Here is a 22,098-nt window from a genome sequence, read left to right as displayed (position 1 = left end):
TACTCACATATATGAGTGGATCTCTTCTTTAAGATCTTCGACATATGTTGTCCTTGGTATCAAAATGATCTGCTTTTTATTCCCCTAACAATTACGTACACTATGTGAGCCTAAAATGAATCATACTATTTGTACCATAGTTTGGGTTGCCAGATAACCAGTTCATCACTCCATTCATAAAATATGCAAATCAGGTGTCATTGAGACAAAGAAACACTTTCCCGCTGAAACTATATGCCTTGTTATTGGTCAATCCAACCAAAAGGGGTGTTACTGAGAAAGCAGATAAAACCTCTTCCACACCCAAAAGGCGTAACTCTTTTCTCCTAACTTGCGGTTCTCTGGAGACACCCATCACCTTGGACACCTCGCGACTCCCCTTCCGGGGAGTCCGATCTTCTGGCAGTTTTCAGCAACTTTGTTGATTCACTTCGGAGCAGTTGACCCATGGATGAAATGATGAAGGTTTGAATCCTAACAGGATTCAACAGGAATCTACGCATTATACATGCACCGGGACACTTTACTCAGCAACTACAGAACCAATGCAAGTAACCGCTTGTTAACTATTTAGATGCGCTTCTAGGCTTTGACCCCTTTTCATTAAGTTGATGAGATTTTTTGATGGTTCTTAACAGGTTGTGATTTAGTTTATGAGTAAATACTGCCATGACTCTCCACTCTCTTGCGCATGAGCGCTCGCTCGCTCTCTCTCTCTCTCTGCAGTGCGCTCTCTTTCTTGCTCTCTCTCTATCCATGCCTTCCTTGCGTTGGCATGTATGTTTAATGTGTGTATGTCTAGTCAGATGTTGCATGTTCCCCTGTAGTGTAGTTTAATAAACATCCATATGTATTCACACTTGGTTGTCTGTGTTTGCTGCTCACAGGACGAGGTCACTTTAACGTACCGGTTTCGTTACATGCTCTGGGAGCAATGTATTAGTAGTAAAATTATTTTTCGTGGTCAGAGAAATAATTTTACTTAGAGTCAATAAACGATAAACACTGTCCACCCTGCGGACGAACAAATCATTTTATTGTACTATTAATGATATAATGCTACAAGTAATTCCTGAAGATAAATGTAGTTAATAATAACCCATTATGATTAATTATGTACATCTCACTTTGAGCTAATTTGTTACAACAGCTATTGAGTCAGTGAGTAGCCTAACCTCTCCGCTCGGATCACAGGTGGATTTCCCTCACTATATGAGTGAGAGAGAGCGGCGCCGGTGTGTCCAGTTTTATGTCAAAAAATTGGATGCTCTCTCTCTCTTTAGATATTACAATTGCACGTTATGCAGTGTGGACAGTGGGCACTGACCAGCAGAAACATAAATCTGCACCCAGGGGTTTTCAAACTGAGGTCTGCGGACCTTTGGTGGTCCGTGAAGCAAAGCCAGGGGGTTCGCAAAATAATTTGCTATAGGCTACCGTATTTTTTGGACTGCAACTCACGTTTTTTATCTTCTGAAATGTACTATGATTTTTATTTCAAAGTGACTTACACAATGCATTAAATGTCAAATAAGCAAAGTGTAAACACTTAAAAGCGGGCACTTCAAGGTTTATATAGCTAAATATATTTATCATGTCTGACAATTGTAGACAGTATCACAGAGTTTTTCTTCATTTTAGGAAGTGCTTCACATAGACCAAGACGGCAAGCGCATTTTGTTTGTTTTCTTTATTTTGTAATTTTCTTTATTTTGTCATTTTGAAGGTACCCCAGTAAAAAATAGACAGTTTTGAATGACATCTTGCTCTTATCTGATGGATATCACATTTTTCCGCTGATATAAGGAATCCAAAGTGTTCGCACTTGCGCCTCCTGCGCGCACACAACATATCAGTTCTAGCATTGCAACTTGACATCACAGCCTTCTCATCAGCAAACTAAATGAGACAACTAAACCTACAAAATGTATTTGGTGACTCAATTTAACTTGTCTGTTGAAAAATATGTAGGTTTTGCCGTTCAGCGTGAGTGTGCCGTGGTGTTTTCCCCCAAAAAAATTAGCATATGTGAGGGATGGTGTTAGCAGATATTCAGACAACAGAGAAGAACAAAGCCTTCTTTACATAATAAGTAGCCTAATTGTTTAGCCAGGGCCGGCCCATAGCATAGCTCACATAGGCAGTTGCCTAGGGCGCAAAGTGGCTTGGGAGCAGGGCAGGAAAGTTTTTTTGTTGTTGTTGTTGGAAGTGCGCCCTCTTGTGACCATCGTGCTCTCCTACACCCATATATTAAGCAAAATAATTTCTGACAATAATTAACATAATTTTAGTACTGATCGATCATCAAACTGATTAAAATGATGTTAGAATAAAATTGACATCAATGAAAAATGTCTGTAATGTTGTTTTAATATCAGCTACATTATATATAAAATATATATATATATAAAAATTGCAAATCTGATAGAATTTACTATAAATTGCTGAAATTGGATTAAATCATGTAATTCAGTCTTGGTTTTGATCTGGAGAAACCCTTAGGTATCCTTTATTTAAACCTTTTTAGCTGAATTGAGATACCTTTGATTATCCTAATTCCAAAAAAAAAAAAGTGTGGATTTCAGGAACAAAATGTAGTAAAACTTTAAGGCTGGTCAAATAATACAACATTTGTATCATATAGTATACATATTTGCATATATTTTGCACTTGATTTGTTTAACCGTTACAGTGATAAAGTACACATTCTGGTGGTCATCATACACACAATCCACCATTCCCTGTATCAGACCAAAAAAGAAAGAAAGTATTCATTCTTGGAACGTTTACTGTTTGCAACTGGATACAACTGATCCACATATCCTGGAATTTTTCATGTGCTGAATGTTCTGTAGATTCAAGCACTGCTGTACTGTGCTGCAAAGTTGAAGGTATACTGACTCAACTTCACTGACATTTAATGACTTACATTCACTGACATGTACTGGACTTGAAGTAATACAGACCATTTGATAAGCAGCTTATCTTCTGTCTTCTTATGATAGAAATGCCTATGTTTTGCCTTCATCATTTATTTCAAAAGTGAACCTTCTATGATATAAAGTGGCTTGTTCGTTAATAAAGAACTAGTTTAAAAAAAAATTGCATTTTGCCTTTATGTTTACTTTGTAGACTAAACAGAACTCCCTGTGGTGCGGACCAGAGTTGTTTTGAACTGGTGTGACTTTAACACTGCAACTATGTAAAATAAAATCAATAATTCAACTACAATGCAGTAAAAAAGTGGACAGTAAGGAAAGGGTTACACTCTAAAACATCAAGAGTGTAAAACGGATACATCCACTCACACACACTCACTTACACACACATACAGAATAATACATACTCAAATGAATTGGTGTGGCTTATAATATAGCCAAAATGAGTCAGAAGACTGAAATAAGAGGTTAAATCAGATTAGACCCAGAAGGATTAAGCTCTGATAAAGCATTCCTGTTAATTTTTGTTGCATTTTTATAGAATTTTTATGTTTTATGTTTTCTGTGTTCAGGTTTGAATGTAGTAATATTTTTTTTTTCTCTCTCTCTCACCAGGAGGTGCTATTCTGCCTTCAAAAATTGGATTTTAAAGGCCTAGTCTCTATTTTTATCTGAAATACTGCATTAATTGAAAAATAATTTTTAAAAATTAGAAAAATAAAAAATGTTGCACTATTTTTAATGGGAAAAACATATCATAATTATTGCATAAATATTAATTAGTACCAAAAAATTATCTCAAAATAAAAAAGAAAAAATATATATATTAGATTGATTTTACTGAAGAAAAAAAGTCCGGTCACTTTTGAACGTGAAGACCATGAATGTGACTCCCATATGAGGAGCGCACAATGGCAAAGAAGTGACATCATGTTAGAATTCTGTGTCTAATGTAGAGAACTGGGTTTAGTGTCTTGCAAAACACATTTATAATAACTAAAATAGACTTTAACATCATTGTAATTGAAATGTGTCTATCATATTTTTAACTCTTTCCCCACCAGTGTTATTGAAAAAAAGGTAAATATATATGTAAGTGCACATTTATAACAAAGTTGCAATTCAGTACATTTAAAATGTATTTTCTCATTGTTCTGGCAGCAACTGGGGGGTTAGGGGAGGGGCTGCTCATCCCCTCTTGGTAGAAATGGGTCTGGGGCACCTCCATAGGACCAAAAGGGCACTTTAGCATTGGCGATTATACAGGCACTTCAAAATGAAGCAACTATCTAATAAAATTCCTAAAATTAATGTTAATTAAATAATTAAAATATTAGGTCTGCAATAAAAAATAGATGTTCCATTTAAATGTTTTCTATTATAAATATGTTTAAAAGACTTCACAACACATGACAATTTATTTCCAATTGACATTTAAAAAGATGATGGGGTTGCATAACATCCTTCAGCTGTTAAAGAACAAAGTGCCTCTATAACAATATGATGACATAAATATGGCTGTTTTGTAACAGTTAATGGTAAGCAAGATTAACACACAAACGCAAAAGCAACCCGTCACTCTGAAAAAACAATGTTCTCTCTCTTCTTCTTCTGTCTGGCTGTCTTATTGAGTGCTGTTGAACTTAAGTGATCATGAAAGTGCTTGGGGGAGTGCAGAGGTCCAGAGACACATACTGAACATCGGGTGTTGAGAGGGATGCTGTTGCTATGGTGACACGTGGGACCAGTGGGTTATTTGAACATTTTGTTCTGTAAACATCTGAGTTTTGAGTTCCGTTCTGAAAGCCTGGTTACAAATGTTACATCAAGGACTCTATTAATATTAATGCATGGTTATGTATATGAAACAAGTTTTTTTTTTTTTTTTTTTTTAAAGTAGTTGCATCTGAAAGTAAGGGCTTCCAACAATGTGAATGATTTCTCCTATTCTGCAGTCCAGCATAAGTTAAAATTTGTTTACTTGGTAATAATATGTTGTCATTTTACAATCCTTGCAGAAAGAACAGCATGGAACCGAAGTTGCAATCATCTTTTCTTTTCTTTTTCCTTTTTGTAATGTTTATGAGTGAAACAGCCACGTTTCTGCATAAGAGAAACCTACATCCATTACTATTTATGAGACATGAATATTTTACAATGAACTTAACACAGACTGATATTTGAATATCCTAGCTGGCTCTGATTTGGTGCCCAGCTGCCAAGTTAGTGTCTCAATTGTCTAGTTGTGTTGTGCAAGCACATATTTTACATTTGCCAGTTGATGAAATTAATGTAAATCTGATCCTGTATTTTTTTATTTAAAACATAAGTTGTTGACCCTGACGTTTGAATTGCACTTTCCTCATATTACATAATTTAAAGACACAAAAAAGTCATAAAAATGTGGAGACTATTAAAATTGGAGAGTTTTGATCCACGGTATATCTCGTTGCCGACAACATTGCACATTTGATGTTAGATTAAAAGTTTGCCATGCATTAATTTAGTCAAGTGCACATTTATAGAATTCTATAATTATCTGCAACACCTTATACCGCCACAAGATGTCGTTGCATCATCCTGTGTTGTGTATCCAGCATTTACATTTAATACATAAATAAGGTTTATAAATAAAACACAAGCAAAAAGCACAAAGCAAAATTTATCACACAAAACAGTCAATAATATTAGCATTACTAAATTAAGTACTACTGAGTAAACCAGAGTAGTAAACATAAAACAGAAATTAGAAATTAAACAGTGGAGCGATATATTATATTATATTATATTATATTATATTATATTATATTATATTATATTATATTGTATTATATTATATTATATTATATTATTAATGACTTTAAGATAATAGAGTGGCTGTTGTATATGTTGTTGCTTATAAATGGCAATCCATGTAGTAGAGTCATTTGTCTTCTTTGTAATTTATGGCACACAATCTTGTGGTTTGTTTGTTGCTAAAATACTGGCTCCTTTTCACAGACCAGAATGTTTATCTCCAGACACAGAGACATTTCAAAATGTTTGGCCACAATTTTTTTTTTTTTTTTTTTACTGAACAGGACTGACAATGGCTATTGTAGCATATGCAACTTCAATACATTTTGTTAATTTAAAAAAAGCTTAATGATTTGAATTTGTTGGTCACTCCTTTAAATACATGGGCCAAATGGTTTCACATTCAGATTAAATATTGGTTCCTTAAACAATTAAACTGTGTATGTATTGCGGTTACTGTAAAATGGGGACATTTCCGGGGACAGCTCCTTTTGGGGACAGGACACCAAAAACCGTCCTGCCCCTGTCTGGTCACCCTAATATAATATAGTATACAGGGCTTGACATTAACACCCACCAACCCACCAAATGCGGGTGGATTTCAGCTATGCCGGGGAACACGGCCACTCCCACTAGCCACTCTGCGGGTTGCATTTTACATACAGTAACAGATTTCGATTAATGCTTGTAGGCATTAATGAAGGAGCAAGTCAAAGAGAATTTTACTTGCCTGACCAGATAACACAAGTGATTAAAACATCTAATTAGGGAATCACCAAAATTTCAGCGAGAATGATACTGATTTCATTACATTTGGTGCAAACGGCTATTTATAGTAGACACTGACAGTGACGAGGTTGTGCAGTTGAGGCTCACAACGTTGTCTACACCGGACGCATTAGCTAAAATATAAATAAATGCGGCACCAGTTTACTGTCGAAAATTTGTCACACCACATCCAGTGTTGACAGCATAATAAGTTTTATTGTATCTTGTCGTGTCATGTACAGTGTAGACACGGTGTCATGTAGCCTGTCTGTGAGTGAAAGAATTTCGTGAAGAAATCAAAATGAGCAAATGAGCTGCTGCTCCCCACCCCCTTTTACAGACTAGAGCTGTCATTACTGCTCAGACCTGCTAAAAACATCTATTTTTATTCTGGTTCTGATTATCATGTTTATTGCACTAAAATCATGCGTTTTAAACCATATTAGTTTAAACTTCTGATATGCGGTTTTCTGAGAGCACACATCCGAAGCACATGGACAGAAAGCGGCTGTCACAGCATGTCAGTACTAGACTAAATTCTCATTCACACAAGGTTACGTTAAAAACACACGAGTTACAAAAACAGTCGGTTATGTCTGTGAAGGTAAACCGCTGAGAAAATAAATCGCATGTTTATTATAAGTTTATATAAGTCACTAAATACACTGCTCTCTTGTCTCCTCTGAGGCTGGGACTGTAAATAGTGTTCTGTGCAGCCAAAGACAGAGCAGTTAGCATGTTTTGCCATGGCATTAGAACTGGTACACTGTTGTCACTTGCGAAAACACAATGACGGCGCCCTGGGTGTAAATTTACAGATTAAGGGGATTAAGGTATAATACAAACATTATAATGAGATCCCTTTGCCACGTCACCAAGGGAGCGAAATCTGACGTATTCATTTTCTCAGATGCTTGCAGAAAAAGGCTTACCAAAACAAAGTTACTGGGTTAATCTTTTGCACGTTTCCTCGGTTGGTAGATGCACTGGGGACCTGATTATAGTGCTTAAAAACTGGAATAGTCAGATTTTCATAATATGTTACCTTTAAATTTTAGACACAGTCAATGCTGACTGTGCTTGATTTAACAAAAATAGTTCCAAACAAAGATCACAGAATTAGTCGCGCATGTCTGAGCAACACACGTGGTGTTTCATTACCAAATGATTCAGTGTATCAAACAAATCAATGATTCAATAACCCATTCATAAAGACAGTCATTCATTCTGTGACTTACTCAATACGCCTGTTGGTGGTTTAGGCCTACTTTCATATTTAAAAGTAGTTCATATTTGTATATTACAATTTAAAAAAAAAAACTTTTAATTTAAAATTGTAATTTAAAGCATAACATTATTAATGCAGTTGTAATTTATTCTGAAGTGGAGAGATCTGTTTTGTTGATTCTTATTTCATTTGATTGGTAACATTCCTATAGTGTCTCATTATATTAACTGTAATTATTAGTAAAATGTTAGCAAAAAGACTGCATTTCATATAAGCAAAAATAACCTGGAAATCAGTTTAAGTAAATTTTATAAACAATTAAATAAATAAAAACACATACATCAAAAATACCCAGCAACAAAATTATGGTCAGTGAAAATGCTGAGTGGCTAGTAATTTTGGAAAACCACAAGCCACAGTGGCTGATGAGCAAAAAAGTTCATGTCAAGCCCTGATATTATATAAATCCATGTTGTTCATGTTGTCATTATGTTACCTGTCAGTTGTGTTTCTTCATTGCCATTCACAAATTCTCTCCCATGGCCTCAAAGTCTCAGTTGGGGGCACAAGTAGTATGTTTTCACAATATTGTTTCACATGAATTCAGATACAATGAAAACAAAAAAGTGAACATTATTATTTTAAATCTCACCCTGCTTTGTTCAACTTCAGAGTGGGAACTTCAGACAACACATATCTGGTGACATGACAAAGCAACTTCCCTTTGCCTCTCTAAATAGTAATGAAATTACACTGTACATCAAATTTAAATGAGCTTGAACCTATAATGACTTGTAACCACAGTGCAGGGGTTAAAAAGCAAGAGAAACCTGTAATGTCTGTGCATGCAAAAAAAGTGTTGTACTCAGCTTTGCTTGGCATTAAACTATAAGACTCTATTTTAGATTAGATTATTTCTTTAGATTAATCTCATAAAAGAAAAGAAAAAAAGAAAAAAAACTGGCAGGTATTAAGGTTAAAATCATAGTTAAAATAAGTATATAGTTTTCTCAACAAGAGGAGCTTAGTGTTACGGTCACTAAATGATCTTCTGTGGTGGAGTTAGTGAGGAATCAATATTAGGCCTGCACATTTACATGCAAACCTTCATGGTACGGGCAAAAAAAAAGGCAGTGCATAAGCATTTGTTTAATTCTAAATGATGTTATGAAACTTTTTGGACATGTATTAGAATATTAGGTGGTTATGTTGATGCCCTTGCAATCACAAGATGGTAAAATTACAAATAGTGGAGTAAACTATTTAACCATACCAAATTGAAAAACAGATCAAAACAAGACAGCAAACTTATTCTGTTTCAAGACTGGAAACTGAACAAATTCACTCAACTCAAAGTAAGTTTGAATTTTCATTTTAAACTGAAATACAAAAAAATATATAAATAAATTAAATAAATAAATAAAACAATAATAATAAATAGCCAAATAAATTTTTTAGTGTTTGTGATTGTATACAGTATGTATGTTGTCAAGTTTTAAAATGCCACTGGCTATAAAAACATTGAAAGTCAATGGAATGTCCTTATAATAAAAATAAATTAATAGATGAATACATTGTATGTTAATATCAAACATTAAACACACTACAAGTTGAAGAGTGATATGCAGCAGGGAGTGAAGAGGGTATGGTAGACCTGCAGTTCAAGTTTCAGCCCTCACTATAACCAGTCACCAGTCAGCCAACAAATCAGTTTTTAATCAGGTGGGTGGCAGCGTGAGGTATATTTAACTCATCTGCAAAGAGGCAGTAAAGATGGTGGACAGGACCTACAGGACTAATATGTGAAGAGCAGCAACTCCATATTGTCAAGCTTTACAAGGGTCAGAAGATTTGTGAGCATGCACTGCAAAAGGCTGTACACTCCTACTTTTGCAAGGCCCCATAAGGGGAGCAAGAACCCAAACCAAATCTGTCTCAGTGCTGTATCAAGGCATTACAAATGAAAAAATAACAGTGTTTCTTTTCACTGGGCTGCTGATATTCTGGATTACACTCTCCCAGGGCTTGTTTGCCTGCCAAAGAAAATGCCACAGAGGTTTTTGAGGCCTGTTTTTGTTCCTTGTTCAACACTTCTCATCAAAGAAGCAAGAGACCTTGAGAAAACAAAATGCACAACAAAGAATTTTTTACATTAACAATTTATTCATAAAACAAAATTCTCTTCTGAATATGCTTATTACAAAGTATCTAAATACAGGCATCTGAGGTATATTTGTCTGTGAAGTGGTTGAGATGGATTTTGGTGAACAGTGTTTTATCAAAGATGGGAAAACAGTGTGAAAAGATGTAAAATAGCAAACAATGCTGAGAAGATAGACCCCTGGCATCAAATGGACAGAACAGAACAAAAATGTAAAGAAAAAAAACTTTTTGCATTTTGATGTTTTTGTTAACACAGCACAGAGGAGCTGTTAGGCAAAATTCCTTTAAGCTTCTTGTTTTTAAGCACAGCATCCCAATGCCCACGAAAATGAATATAATTTGTAATGCTAATGTAAAATACATTTAAAATTACTATGCCTGATAACTAACAATATCACAAATTGAAGCTTCTACATTTTCAAAAATGCAAAAAAAAAAAAAAACATTAATTTGGCAGTTTGTTTCATTGCTAGTTAAGATGTAATAGACATGTTGGGACCAGCATTTCAGAAACAATTATAAAGTATATAGATTATTATTATTATTATTGTTGTTGTTATTTTTTAAAGCAAAGCGTAAGGATATGTGTAAAAAATCTTTGGCATAAACACTGTCTGCATGAATTAGTCTCAGTATGATTAATTTAGTCCTCCACATCATATGAAAACATTGACAGATGTTGAAAACCGAATTAAAAACATTTTAAGGCTTTAATTCAGTGACGCTTGACAGAATGACATTATTTGTCACATGCACACCCATTTATACAAATATCAAGGACAGCACAATGAAAGAAGAAATAAAAAAGATGCATTTTAATACATCTGTCTGTCTTGTCATGTTTGGGATTTTCAAATCAAACATTCAGTGTCTGATTTACAGTAAATATATACTGTCCCAGTTAAACTTTTATGATTATAAGCAAATATTCTAAGGAAAATAAATCCAATGACACAAATTACAAATGAATCTACATTTTTTTTTTTTTTATTACAATGTGCTGTGTACAAATGAGATTATTTGCTAATGAGATAAATGAATACATAGTTTAACAATTTTCTTGGAATTCACTTAAATATCTATTAACTCCCATGGTACTATACATAATATTCTTGGGCATGTTTGGGTAGTTACTTACTGAATCTAATCAAGTTGACCAGTAAAAGCAATGTATACTAGTAATGCATTAAATATATATATACATAATGCTACTAATATCTCCAATTCACAGTTTTATTTGATTAACATTGTGATAATTTTTGACAGTATCTCTACATAAACTTTACTTTAGAATTATTTTTGTTTTTTGCTTTATTCTTCAGACTTGTGTATAAAACAGTAAGAGCCATGAACTGAGTAATCATCTCACAAACTGTATTCAAATAAAATGGCTGATGCTTGTAGAAGTGTTTTGAGACAGCTCCCCCTCTCTATATATGGCTCAAGTGCACTGGTGGAGTTGAGCATAGTGGCCATAGCTTACACAGATGAGGACATTTATCAGCATCTGCCACATTGGTCTAAGAGTCAGCAGAGAGGTGAGAGGGTATACGGACCACAGGCCCTCAATATAACTCTCATCTTCTGTTCCTCAAGTAATCACCACACTCTGCAAATCTTCTCAGGCACCATGTTGGTGTTTTTCTGGCACTGGAAGGCTTTGGCGAACTCTGGAAAGTTTTGTAATGACCCAAGAACTCTGTACAAAGAAAAATGGCAAAGTAGTGATAACCAACACATTCTGACATGAGTCTGAAAGGCATAAAACAGAAGTGCATGACAGTCAGTGAAAGAAGGTTAACATACCTAAATTTCCCTGGACTGTGGACATCAGTTTTGATGGAGTTGACAGCATGCTCTGGTCTATGTGTTCCACACCAAACTTGTAAAAAAATAAATAAATAAAAAAAATACAGCAGTTACAAAAAGCTTAATTAAAACATTCCTATTTATATTCATCAGACTGGTCATATGCAGGAGTTCAGTAGAAGGTAAGCTTAATTATAACGCATTTGTCTAAATGTTTATATATTTAAGTCTAAGGGTTTATTGGCATTATGGGCCAGATTTAACAAACAGGACAACATAGTATGAGTGATTCAAGTCCAAAGAGGGTTTTTGAGGTGGTGCAAGCTGTTAGTAAATCTGGCCTTGACAATGTGTTGTCATGACAATGAAGTTGTAAAATTTAATATAACTTGCATTCAACATTAAAATATTTTTTGTGGTCATCAACATTATGCCACAAGTGCTGTCAGTTGATCTTAACTTCAGAGGTACTGAACCTTGAATATTCCTGCAAGTTCTCTAATTAAGTGTTTCACCTGTGCAAAGTTAAGGAAAAAGAGTTGCTCGTGATTGAGGTCAATTCCAGGAAGTGGAGCCTCTTTCCCATGTTTTTTCACATAGTTCTGGTAGGCCTAAAAAAGTAAGCACAGGGGTTCTGATGAATCTTGGGAAGCAGTTACTGAAAACAAACTCTTGTCTCTCAAATTTCTAAATAATAATTAACATCAGACATGAAGTTTTATCTCACAGTCAAATGCCTTCTGAAGGCTTTCCTAAGTGACAGATTTAGGATTATATATTATATACTGTTGACTGTATTTGATGGTTCAGTGAGGCCTAGTATTAAGCACATTGAACTGTAGTCCATGAGCAATTTTCTCCCCCTTTTGGCTTTTCTAAGAATCCAAACTATTAAGCTGATTCCCTCTGTCATCACATCTGACAGAAATCCATCCACAGTGGAACAAACTGAGCTGCCCTCTCTGCTCAGCATCTATCCTCATGTTGTTGTTGTTGTTGTTGTTTTTTTACCTTCAAACTAATTCCTTTAGACTGCAAAGTCTTGAATTATGATCACGTTTCAAAATAATTGAAATTTTGTCCCCTTTTGGATGTGAGAAAGCATTTTAAACTAAACCAATTCTTATAGCAGTAAAAAGGGATGTCAAAAGAGCTGCAGTGAAGGCTAAGTTGCTCTCTCTTTACTTGATAAGACTGGCGAATGCCCCCGTTGTCAGCAATGTTCTCCCCAAGGGTATTATTCCCATTTAACTGTTCACACAAAGGACAGAAGAGAGAAAAAAGAAGAAAGGGGATGGAAAATGAGACAGTAATTTAGATGTCTTTCTACATCTCAAAAAAAAAAAAAAAAAAAAAAAAAAACACATCACAGTTTATTCTAGCTCCAGGAAAACTATTTGTGTAACTAATAATGTCCAAATTACTGCTGTCAAAAACTCACAGATAGCTACAAGTAACCAATGACATAAAAGTCACAAATGGTAAAAAACCTAGCACAGTAGGGTAGATAGAACTATTATTTTCTGTTAAACAATAACTTCTAAACGGTTTAAGATGGTAAGCTTTATTTGACTAGACATCATGTACTACATAACTATCATATTTGTAATAAAAAATTATAGATAATGTAAAATAATTTTAATTTTAAAAATATTAGACAGTCATTGAATACATTTTGTCCATTCGCCAAATCCCAAGAGTAGCTTCCATACTGGTCCACAATACATTTGGAAAGCTCATGGAATTTCTGAGTTGAAGATGGAGTCCACCAGTCTTTGAGGTCACCATCTTTATCAAAATTACGTCCTGAACAAGGAAAGAAATGTGGAAAATGTAACCTTGCAACACTGTTACATGACAAAATATGTAAGGGAGATCTGTTTGGAGTCTGATACCATTGTCATCAAAGCCGTGAGTGATCTCATGCCCAATGACCATCCCAATACCGCCATAGTTCAGAGACCAGGGCTGACCTTTACCAAAGAATGGTGGCTGAAGAATACCTGCAGGAAATACTAAAAGAAAGCAGATAACTCAAATGAATTCTTCATGGTTAGACAAAGCAGATTATTTATTTATTTATTTTTAGTCACTGCTACATTGTGTAAATGTGATTCAAATACCTATTTGGTTTCTGCTAGATGAGTAGAATGCATTGACAACAGCAGCTCCTGTGATCCACTGAATTAAAGATGCATATCGCTTTAACATTTAATTAGAGCTCTTTATTCATTAGGGTTTTATGACAGTTACTAAACTGGAAAAATGGAAAGACTATTTAGAGCACAGTTATACAATCATATATCTTGTAAGTTCTTACTCTTCTTTGTTCACTTTGATTTTCAGTTTCTTTAGGCGTTTCTTCTGACCAAACTCCAAGTTCTTTAGAATGTTCTCAAAGTATTCTTCTGCTCTATAGCTTAACTAATAGGAAAATGGAAGATTAATTTTCAATTATTTCAATTAACATGATCTTTTAAATTCACCCTTCATCTTGTAAGCACTCACATCTTGGTATTCCTGGTCTAGGTATGTGTTGTTCATGATATTTTCTGAAAAACCAATTCTTTCTCTGATTGCTCGTGCCTGTAATGAAGAAAAGTAAAGAAATAGTATTATTAATGTGTCTTTTGGTACAGCAAAAAGTCAGTTATAAGCAAACTCTTTATTTCTTTAGTCAAGAAAAGATTTGTATGGAATGAGCTTTCAAAGATGCTTTTAGTCATATCTGGCATTTTTGATCAGCAGTGATTGTGCAGTATCATTAACCTTTAATTTGAAATATAGAATTAAAAAATAAGCCTCACCTTCTCCCCTGCAGCCTTCTTAGTTTCAGCATCCATCCAAGCTAGATCGTCCAGATTACTCACAAATACATCTGTGATGTTAGTGATCATCTCATCCATCTGAGAAAATCGCAGAGAAGGACATCATCAGACACCATTTCTCCACAGAAATTCCATACACATTCTGGTTGGGAATTGTTTAGTAGGTTCTGCTCATACTGTTCATCCTTTGGATGCAAGTCTAATATAAATTAGCTACTACAAGATGTTTGTGATACAATGAAAATTTGCAAATGGATTAAATTACTTTTCCATGTTTACTTTAAACATGTAGGCTTTCAAGGAATTTTGTACAAGACCAAGTTTGAGTGTGGTTTAGACATGGCTAGTATGCAGGCCAAGATCCACCACAAACATTAGTAGAAAGTCTTGTCTATCAGGGGGGAAAACCAAAAATGTCCTAACAAATGTTCTCAAAAAAAAAAAAAAAAAAAAAAAAATCTAAATGGTTTTGTGTTCTTTATCATCCATCTAAAACCAATGACCTGTACATAAATACCAAAACTGTATCTATTCTGTTTATGTTTGACAATGATAAAGTTATGGAAAATTGGAAAAATAATCAACTGTCTGTAAAGCATGTTCACACTCTGCATGATGGATTTGTTTTAACTGGAACTTACAAGATATCTTGTTCTCTCATTTATAAAACTGGCAGACTGAGAGACCACTGATAGTCCACTGCATGTTGTTCTCTGACAGATAGACAGTGCTGGATAAGGCTAATTATTGACATATGACTCTGTGTGAATATCTGTAACATTATCCTGGTGACCTCAAACCCACTGGCACGACATTGATGTGAGGAAAGATTTATGGGTGGGCCTTGTATGGATGACTTGAAGATTATTATATTATGGGTCACCAAAGCTTAATTTTTCAGATTTTTTTCTTTTTGTCGAACATTTCTATAAATTTTTCAAAAACTACACTGTCCCATAGTTGTAATTTTTATCAAATTACATTTAGTGTACTTTTTTACCAAGGAGAAGTCACTTAAGAGCCATTAAGATTAAATGTGCAAAAGATGAGGCAAAAATATCAATTGTGAGCAGAATATTTATACTGATTATCATTTCTAGTCAAGTTGTAAATATTTACTGTTATTTAGGTTACAAATGCGTGTTTCGGTTACAAATATTGTAACAAAGCAGTAAGCCATTTTATTCTAGTGTTTAAAATGTAATTTCCACAAAAACTGTTAAACAGACATAAAACACACATAATTTTAGAATCTAAGGAATTTTCAAAATAATATTCATGTAAAAATTATATTCAACAATTTCTGCAGAAAAACAAAAATTATAGAAAGACTTAAATCAAGTTAGTGAGTGTGATTTTCTTTTTCTTTTTTTCTTATTCCCATAGGCTGTATTTGAAGAAACTGTGCAGGGTGCTGCCATGTGCATGTGGTGGGCTTGAGGCCAGGTGAGTCCAGTGATTAATGGAGTGTCAGATGTCAGTGTGTTTTATGACAGGTGGTACTGGTGCAATGCTTAGCTGTTCTTTCATGCATATGAGAAAATGGATACACTTCAAATCATCCCACACAGGACTCAAGAGTATGTACAAACATACACAAGCACATTTTCAAGAGCCATTATAGGACCCATACAGGCATATACTGCACACATACAGCTCACCATGTCTTTGCTATCTCCTGGAAAGGCTTCCTCCACATACAGTCTCCCCACAGCATTCTCCATGTTGTTGTTCACATAGATGGCACACTGTCTCCAAACTGCTGGTTCAGAGGTGGTCCCATAGATAGCCTGAGAGGGGTGGTAGCAAGATTATAAATGTGTATAAAATTATGCCTGTTAATTCACAGTTTGAATTTTTCATTTTATTTTTTTATTTTATTATTATTATTTTTTTTTGCTTTTTACCTTCCTGAATGCTTTCCTGGTCTCCCTGTATGTCTTGCTCAAACCAACCACCAGATTCATAATGAAACGCCACACCATGTAGTTCTGAACGTCCCTGCACATACAATCAATCAAGAGTTATACTGTATGTACAGTCATGTGGAAAAAATAAGTACATCCTATGGAAATAGCTTTTCTGGCATACTTTGACAAGCAAACATTTGACCCTTTTTGAAACATTGCATATTAATTAAATTGATACACCCTAACAAATTGCACATTAAATTTATATTTTGTAGAATTTTTCACAATTTAAATTGAAATTCAGCTTAAAAACATATCAGTCACACTGAAAAAGTAAGTAGACTCAGTAGATAAAAAAAAAAAAAAAAAAAAAAAGGAAAAGGTAAATTAGACTCAGGTGCCAATCAAGACTGGGTGTCGGTGATTAAAACCTGCTTAGTGCAGGTGGAACCAGTCTTATTTAAACCTTTCATATACCTGTCAAAATGGCTGAAAAACTAAATTCGAATTTTATACTTAATTATATTCAAATTTTAAATGCATAATTTCAGTTAGGGTGAAGAAGAGCTTTTGGCTTTTCTCCTGAGGCCACAAGAGGGCGCATCGAGCAAAATATTACTAATGCACGTTTATTCAAAGCATAAGATAAAATGACTATCTGTGAAAAAAGTGCATAATGTTTAAAATAAAGTTTATAATTAAGTTGCTTAAACAACTATGAACAAAACAGCATGTATGCATAGTTTAATACAAAGGGCCGAAAGCCAATCACACAGAGTACAAACCCGATTCCAAAAACGTTGGGACACTGTGCAAATTGTGAATAAAAACAGAATGCAATGATGTGCAAGTTACAAATTTCAATATTTTATCCAGAATACAACATAGATGACATATCAAATGTTTAAACTGAGAAAATTTATTATTTTAAGGGAAAAATAAGTTGATTTAAAATTTCATGGCATCAACACATCTCAAAAAAGTTGGGACAAGGCCATGTTTACCACAGTGTGGCATCCCCTCTGCTTTTTATAACAGTCTGCAAACGTCTGGGGACTGAGGAGACAAGTTGCTCAAGTTTACGAATAGGAATGTTGTCCCATTCTTGTCTAATACAGTCTTCTAGTTGCTCGACTGTCTTAGGTCTTCTTTGTCGCATCTTCCTCTTTATGATGCGCCAAATGTTTTCTATGGGTGAAAGATCTGGACTGCAGGCTGGCCATTTCAGTACCCGGATCCTTCTTCTACGCAGCCATGATGTTGTAATTGATGCAGTATGTGGTCTGGCATTGTCATGTTGGAAAATGCAAGGCCTTCCCTGAAAGAGACGACGTCTGGATGGGAGCATATGTTGTTCTAGAACTTGGATATACCTTTCAACATTGATGGTGCCTTTCCAGATGTGTAAGCTGCCCATGCCACACACACTCATGCAACCCCATACCATCAGAGATGCAGGCTTCTGAACTGAGCGCTGAAAACAACTTGGGTTGTCCTTGTCCTCTTTAGTCCGGATGACATGGTGTCCCAGTTTTCCAAAAAGAACTTCAAATTTTGATTCGTCTGACCACAGAACAGTTTTCCACTTTGCCACAGTCCATTTTAAATGAGCCTTGGCCCCAGAGAAAACGCCTTCGCTTCTGGATCATGTTTAGATATGGCTTCTTTTTTGACCTACAGAGTTTTAGCTGGCAACGGAGAATGGCACGGTGGATTGTGTTCACCGACAATGTTTTCTGGAAGTATTCCTGAGCCCATGTTGTGATTTCCATTACAGTAGCATTCCTGTATGTGATGCAGGGCCGTTTAAGGGCCGAAGATCACGGGAATCCAGTATGGTTTTCCGGCCTTGACCCTTACGCACAGAGATTGTTCCAGATTCTCTGAATCTTTGGATGATTTTATGCACTGTAGATGATGATAACTTCAAACTCTTTGCAATCTTTCTCTGAGAAACTCCTTTCTGATATTGCTCCACTATTTTTCGCCGCAGCATTGGGGGAATTGGTGATCCTCTGCCCATCTTGACTTCTAAGAGACATTGCCACTCTGAGAGGCTCTTTTTATACCCAATCATGTTGCCAATTGACCTAATAAGTTGCAAAATGGTCCTCCAGCTGTTCCTTATATGTACATTTGACTTTTCCGGCCTTTTATTGCTACCTGTCCCAACTTTTTTGGAATGTGTAGCTCTCATGAAATCCAAAATGAGCCAATATTTGGCATGACATTTCAAAATGTCTCACTTTCAACATTTGATATGTTATCTATATTCCATTGTGAATAAAATATAAGTTTATGAGATTTGTAAATTATTCCATTCCTTTTTTACTCACAATTTGTACAGTGTCCAAACTTTTTTGGAATCAGGTTTGTACATTTTTCATTTAGAAAAACGAGTTGCAGTGGGATGGGGAAAAAACCCGCCATAAAGTCTTGAGGTATGTTTTTTCAAAGTTGAACCTACATTAATTTTACATGGCTTTCTAAACATGTGGCTCTTTTATGTGAGACACGAGTGCAACGGTGATAGATGTCCCTCTAGATAATGTGCAAAATATGCATTCTGTGTGAACAGCTTGGTTTTAGTTTTGACGTAAACAGGATATTCTCCACATTGATGTTCTCTTTTCACGCAGTATTTGTAATTAACAATGCTACAATCTAGTGGCTTCAACTGGATAGATTAACAAAACATTAAAATGCAATGACACTTACATCATCATCGCATCTCGTGCCGCCACTGATAAAGACTGCCACCTTAATGCAAAATGTGGATTTTTATTTTAAATTCGACGAATATTTGAAATTCAAATTTTTTTTTTTTTGACAGCCCTACTGTGGTGTTCCCTTTGCTATTGAGTTGTGTGGTGGGTAACACTTTATAATAACGTTCTGTTATAAGTTATTTATAAATTATTAGTTAATGATGAACTAATCATTTACAAAACATGACTATACATTCATAAATGATTAATAATTAATAACTTAACATTTTAGTAATGTTTTATTAATTCAGTTATAAGTTACTTATAAGTTATTAGTTAATGATGAATGAATCATTTACAAAACATGACTATACAGTATGTTCATAAATGATTAATGAGATTTACAAATGTGTTGTAAGTTATCTTAAAAAAAGTTCAAATCATGAAATAAATCAAACTGATCATTAGTAGACGGTTTATAAGTTATTAGTTGATACATTATTTATCACTTATAAATCATTGAAGTATTTATGTCAAAATTGTTTTGTATAATTATCTCAAAAAACAATTGTTAATCATGAACAAATGATGAATAAACCATTAGTAAATGATCAGTATATGATTTATTGGCGAATTTGTTAGCTGGTCTGTGTTCAAAAGCACAAACATGCAGGTATGCCAAAGCACTATTTTTAAGAAGAGTAATGCATTTGTTTTGAAGTGGATAAACATTTATAAATGCCTTAGTCAGATGATTCCAGTGGGTTGTGTTAAATGCTTTCACTCATCAGCACAGACTTGTGCTCTGTGTGGAGTGTGTGGATCTAGTGATAAAGTGAACCCTCTCAACCGCTTTTACCTTCCACTGAAGCTCACATCAGGTGCACAGAGTTAAAGACTCCATGTGTGTCACAGAAGACAGCTGTCTATATCCTCACCAGTCAGTACTTAGTACACACTACAAAGTGTTCAACAACTGTGACAGATGATGTGTAAACGCATGAATAAATCATTTACAAAGCTTTCTGCATCCCCTAATCTAAAGTGTAAACTATTCATCACTTGTAAATGTGTTACATATCACCTGTAGACCTTTCTTACCTGTTACAAATTATTTGTATATGTATACAAGTCATTTATAACACTTTCTGCATCCCCTAATCTAAAGTGTAAACTATCCATCACTTGTAAATGTTTTACATATCATTTGCAGATCTTCCTGTTACATGATCCATCTCATTCCATCACTTTACCCAAGCTTGAACTTATTTTTTTAAATAAATCAATTAACACTCCGCCACCATTTAATCAGCACTTAATTGTTTATTTTTTATTTTGTTTCCCATGGGACAGCTGCTCACCATAACATGAAAACACACCATAAACGTAGTCCATTATTTTGTGCATTTTATTCTAAGCCTTCAGAAGTCGTACGATACCACTGTGAGAGAAAAAGATTTGTTTTCCGTAATATAATCATTATATATTAATAACAGTACATAGCTGCCGTCTCATCTGTTAAAACTTTCAGAATTGGCGCTTCTACACAACGACACTGGTTTGCGGCAGTGACGTCAAACCTCGCTCCTTATTGGCTGTCACTTGTGATTTGCGACCACCATAGATTGTTTGCGACATGCCAATTTCTGTTGAGTGTGATGCAGCGCGAGGCTTTGAAGGATGGAGATGCAGATCAGGAAAATGTTCGCAGCGATTAAACACTTTAATTTCATTCTGTAACTCACACAAAATTGTTTTGCTGTCAGAACACTGGTAATGTAGCACACGCGTAGTTTTATCTGTTATTTATACTGCTTTTTGTAATGTTTTAAATAAATTATTGTGACTAACGTACATTTATCTGCCTGTTACACTTTGTTTATTGTCAAAATGGTTATGTTTAAGATTATAGGGTGGAGTAGGTAGCTTAAAATGATCTTTTTTATACAACAGTATAATAACTAAGATAGTCACTGTCAATATATCTATATTGCTTTTTTTATTTTTGTGAAGTGGCTAAAAAGTTGTGTGTAAGGAGTGAGTTAGAGGCTCAAATATATCTATATAATAGTAAAATATATTTGCATAAAAAAATTATAATTTAAATATCATATAAGGGATTTATATAGATTTGTATATCCTGTAACTGAAAGGTATACCAGAACCTTTGCATATGACAAATACATAGTAAATTTACCAACTGCAGTTTGTACATAATTTATAAAGATCTGCAAATGATATGTAACACATTTACAAGTGATGGACAGTTTACACTTTAGATTAGGGGATGCAGAAAGTGTTATAAATGACTTGTGTACATATACAAATAATTTGTAACAGGTAAGAAAGGTTTACAAATGATATGTAACACATTTACAAGTGATGAATTGTTTACACTTTAGATTAGGGGATGCAGAAAGTGTTATAAATGACGTGTGTACATATACAAATAATTTGTAACAGGTAAGAAAGGTCTACAAGCGATATGTAACACATTTACAAGTGATGGATAGTTTACACTTTAGATTAGGGGATGCCGAAAGCTTTGTAAATATAGGGATTGGGTGTTATTTTATATTTTTCAGTATAGGGCTATGGATACTCTGTTAGTAAAAGCTATTCTTTAATGTCAGTAATGACAACAGTCTTTTTTTCCTATTTGTGCATTATATACATTTTGTATAATGATAAACAACTGCTTGTTTACACATAAGAAAATTAATTAAACTTCAGTAAAGTAATGAAAAAGATTTGGTCCCACATAAAAAAAAAAAATGTAGTGAAAGTGAAAAGTGAAAGTTGTGACATTTGCCAAGTATAGTAACCCATACTCGGAATTGAGTTACATTTATTATTACATAGTACATTTAACCTATCCAAGGACAGTTCATTATTGGATACAGCATCTCACGCAGTGTATTCTACACATTTTCTAAAGGTAGTAGGCCA

General features: G+C 34.5%; 1 protein-coding gene across 1 annotated transcript in view; it reads right to left on the bottom strand.

Annotated features, from left to right (window-relative positions):
• Window positions 1-10,827: 10,827 nt before the first annotated feature.
• Window positions 10,828-22,098, bottom strand: part of LOC109102924 (neprilysin-like) — a 46,723-nt gene continuing 35,452 nt past the window's right edge. The window contains exons 12-23 of the mRNA XM_042743794.1: window positions 16,439-16,532; window positions 16,193-16,321; window positions 14,511-14,609; window positions 14,212-14,289; window positions 14,025-14,127; window positions 13,827-13,886; window positions 13,599-13,718; window positions 13,376-13,509; window positions 12,889-12,954; window positions 12,219-12,314; window positions 11,701-11,777; window positions 10,828-11,593 (exon numbers count right to left, since the gene is read on the bottom strand). Of these exons, the coding sequence (XP_042599728.1) occupies window positions 11,494-11,593; window positions 11,701-11,777; window positions 12,219-12,314; window positions 12,889-12,954; window positions 13,376-13,509; window positions 13,599-13,718; window positions 13,827-13,886; window positions 14,025-14,127; window positions 14,212-14,289; window positions 14,511-14,609; window positions 16,193-16,321; window positions 16,439-16,532 (1,156 nt within the window). The 3' untranslated portion in view covers window positions 10,828-11,493. The remainder of the gene's footprint in view (window positions 11,594-11,700; window positions 11,778-12,218; window positions 12,315-12,888; window positions 12,955-13,375; window positions 13,510-13,598; window positions 13,719-13,826; window positions 13,887-14,024; window positions 14,128-14,211; window positions 14,290-14,510; window positions 14,610-16,192; window positions 16,322-16,438; window positions 16,533-22,098) is intronic.

Source organism: Cyprinus carpio, chromosome B18 (assembly GCF_018340385.1).
Source record: "Cyprinus carpio isolate SPL01 chromosome B18, ASM1834038v1, whole genome shotgun sequence".
Classification (NCBI taxonomy): Eukaryota; Metazoa; Chordata; class Actinopteri; order Cypriniformes; family Cyprinidae; genus Cyprinus; species Cyprinus carpio.
Note: the sequence above shows the minus strand (reverse complement) of the source record. Positions and strands in the feature narration are given on the sequence as shown.